At 37.5% G+C, this 3,024-nt stretch overlaps 1 protein-coding gene across 1 annotated transcript; it reads right to left on the bottom strand.

Annotated features, from left to right (window-relative positions):
• Nucleotides 1–326: 326 nt before the first annotated feature.
• On the bottom strand, nt 327–2,300 carry LOC107958154 (cyclin-D3-1). The gene is made up of 4 exons (XM_016893839.2): nt 1,370–2,300; nt 1,064–1,265; nt 777–907; nt 327–677 (listed from the first exon to the last, which is right to left on the bottom strand). Exons 1-4 carry the CDS (start codon nt 1,847–1,849, stop codon nt 396–398), a joined length of 1,095 nt encoding a protein of 364 aa, XP_016749328.2. The 5' UTR covers nt 1,850–2,300; the 3' UTR covers nt 327–395.
• Between the last annotated feature and the right edge of the window lie 724 nt (nt 2,301–3,024).

The raw sequence follows: 3,024 nt of genomic DNA, 5'->3' as shown, positions 1-3,024 counted from the left end.
CATGTGTAAGACAATGTGGACGTAGTATATTATAAATGTCCCATTTTTTTTAGAAGAAAATTTCAATATTATTCCTTATAAAAGATAAAACAACAAAAAGGCCTAAAGCATTAATGCTAAGGACTCTGCATTGCTATGTTCATTTTTTTTTTCTAAAAGAAAAAAAACAAAAGAAATTTCTTCCGGATAAAATGCAAACCATCTCTGCTTGCAAATTTCAAAACCATTCAGACTAAGCAGATGGTTTTAAGCATCAGAATCTGAAGATGAGACTCAATTGGAATAGGAAAATGCAGAGATGGTAAGCAATTTAACTTGCATCATAATACAAAAAGAAGAGCAATGTTATTATTCCAAAAGACTGTTTATGGTCTAAGGAAATTGAAGATGGAAATTTAGCGAGGAATGCTGAGAAAATCTAAAGGACCGTTGCTTAGCTTTTCCAGAAGCTGTTGTTGTTGAGTTCTGCTCTTCTTGGATTGAGGCTCGGGTGAAGAGGACACGGATGATGCCACCGCCCACGAATCGTTCGAGCTGTCGGAACTAAACCACACATCCATTACGCCATTCGGGCTGCGTGGAATGGAGCTACTAAACCTACGTTTCTTTGATAGGTTCCCTTGAACTATTGTTGTTACCAGATCTGTTATCAGCTTACAGCATTCATCTACCTTCTCCTGTTCCGAAGGAAGAATGGAGATTTAAGACTAACACTTGGCACAAGGTAGAGAATTAGAATTAGTGATGAAAGAGAATAAGTAAAGATAAAACAATACCTTATCAATTCCCAGGATGCCTAATAGCTGGTTTTCGTATTCAACTCTAAGATTAGGTTCTACGCAATCCACAACGTGCAACATTGTAGCAGTGGCCATTACAGAAGGAAGGTAGCACATAAACCTAGAGTCTGCCGATGAATTAAATGAAATATGAGAATCGCAGAAAACAGATATACAACAATGGGATTCAACTTATTTATTCTTCTACACAAAAGGCATTCGATTCAATTCTTATCTGTAGTATCTGATAGATAAAGGAGAATGGTTCATGTTTTGGTGCTAACCTGAAATAACAGAGATTAAAGTGCGGTCACATCTCCTAAGGAATTCCCAACAAAGATGGTCCTTTAATCCAAGCCTCCTTGCAATGTAATCAAGAAATGAAAGTGGGGTAACAGGGTTCATCTTCCATTGAAGGGTGGAGAGTACCAAAATCTCCATTCTTTGGATGGTTTTGGGCTCAAACACATACCTGCTCTCCTCAACCTAAACAGATCGACAGCAAAACAAGATTAATAGGCCGAACCAAATGACCAATAAATAAGAAAAAGTAAAGAAAACTCAGATAACAAAGTAACATGGATAAATACTTGCAAGTCCAGCAAGAGAGGCACTTGGGTTTCCTCCACTTTGGCAGCAAGAGAAAGACAAGCTATAGCAGCTAGTTGAGACATCCACGGCTTCTCACTTTGGAACGGAAAGGTAAGCAAGAATCTATCAAGATAGTTGACGGCAAGAACAGCGGTGAGAGCAGAGAAGGAATAGTGAGCATTGACTTTTAACATCCATTCCACAGCTTCACGGCGAGCCCCAGCTAGATTCCCATTGCTTTGAAGGCTATCATACAGTAGATTCTGCTCTTCTTTTGAAAGTAAAGAGGAAAGTTCATCGCCTTCCCAGGATAAGTCTTGGTCTAACAAAGTGGGAAAAGAGTTCGACTTATTAATCCCATGATTGTAACAACTTCCTTCTTCTTCTACTTCCACAAAGTAGCCTTCTCTGGGTTCTTCCTCCCAATTCTCTTCTAAACAATAAAGTGCATCAAAAACAAAAGAAGAGTTCAAAGCCATTGTTCACCACCAAAGAAAAGCTTTTTTCCTCTCTCTTTTTTTTTTTCTTTTCTAAAAATGTTTATGTTGGGTTCATTATAGAACAGATAAGAAGATGAAGAACGAGAGGCCAAAAGGCAGAGCTTGAGGCATCTCTCTCTAATCTCTATCTGAAACACTAGAGGATTGAGAGGGAAGTGAGCAGTGTAAGCAAAAGGACGTGTTTTGTGGGTTTGCTCAGCTCAGCTGCAGCAAACAAAGGGTTAGTACTTAGAAAGCAGGCAGGAAGTAGTTGCAATTTTCGTTTATGGATTTGTTTTTGTTTATTTAATTATTGCAAGCCTATCGGACCCAGACCTGAATCATGACATGGGCCATGCATTACATTTACTCGACACGTGACATTCCGTAACTTGTATCTCTGGACCCCAACCCAACCGATCCCTTCTCCTTCCGATTCCAATTTGGACTTTACAATTTTTCTTTTTTCATTACCAAGGGATTTATATTTGAAATTTGCCTTTTTGGCATTTATATTTGGGGAGAAAGAAAAAAAAGTGAAGGATGGAGTTGGCATTTTGTACACAAAACCCAATACATGAAAGTAACCTGTGATTGCAGTGCCCCAAACCCAAAGATACAAAGCAAAACAACTGGTGAGAGGTTTGGGGCTGGGCAACTCTAATATCTAATATCTATAATAATAGCACCGGATATTTTTTGAACCCACAAGCCTGTCATTTATTCATAACATGATTTGCGAAAATTAAAAATCTCTATTGATTCATAAATTAAATGCAGTCATTGGTTTCTTGAGAATATATTAATAAAATACTGCAAGTAAAATCTTGATGCATGCACGATGATGAGCTGGATGTGTTTTGGAACTCTCAGTGGTTGGACCTGGATACAAGATACAACTTTAGAACATCGATATTAATTAAACAATCTTTTACCACTTAATCTTCTTCCTTTACTACTCTGGTTCTGGTAAAGATGTATAGAGGGATATCATTTATGCTTGCACTGTCATACTGTTTTGTTCAGTAGAAAAAAAATCAACAATTGGAGGATTAAAAGTTCCTTCAGGAATAAAAAATTAAGTCCCCCATTTGAAGGTTGAATGAAGGGTTGTTTTCTAATTCCAAACATGAAAATAAATCATTGTCTTATCATTAACCATGCAGCACAATTTT

The sequence above is a fragment of the Gossypium hirsutum genome, chromosome A05 (genome assembly GCF_007990345.1).
Source record: "Gossypium hirsutum isolate 1008001.06 chromosome A05, Gossypium_hirsutum_v2.1, whole genome shotgun sequence".
NCBI lineage: Eukaryota > Viridiplantae > Streptophyta > Magnoliopsida > Malvales > Malvaceae > Gossypium > Gossypium hirsutum.
Note: the sequence above shows the minus strand (reverse complement) of the source record. Positions and strands in the feature narration are given on the sequence as shown.

Excerpts from the sequence above, each read along its gene's own strand:
- LOC107958154 (XM_016893839.2), bottom strand. The coding sequence starts at position 1,849 with ATGGCTTTGAACTCTTCTTTTGTTTTTGATGCACTTTATTGTTTAGAA. Across the intron at positions 908-1,063 it reads TTTAATCTCTGTTATTTCAG|ACTCTAGGTTTATGTGCTAC; the intron begins GTTAGCACCAAA and ends ATTCATCGGCAG. Across the intron at positions 678-776 it reads GCATCCTGGGAATTGATAAG|GAGAAGGTAGATGAATGCTG; the intron begins GTATTGTTTTAT and ends CCTTCGGAACAG.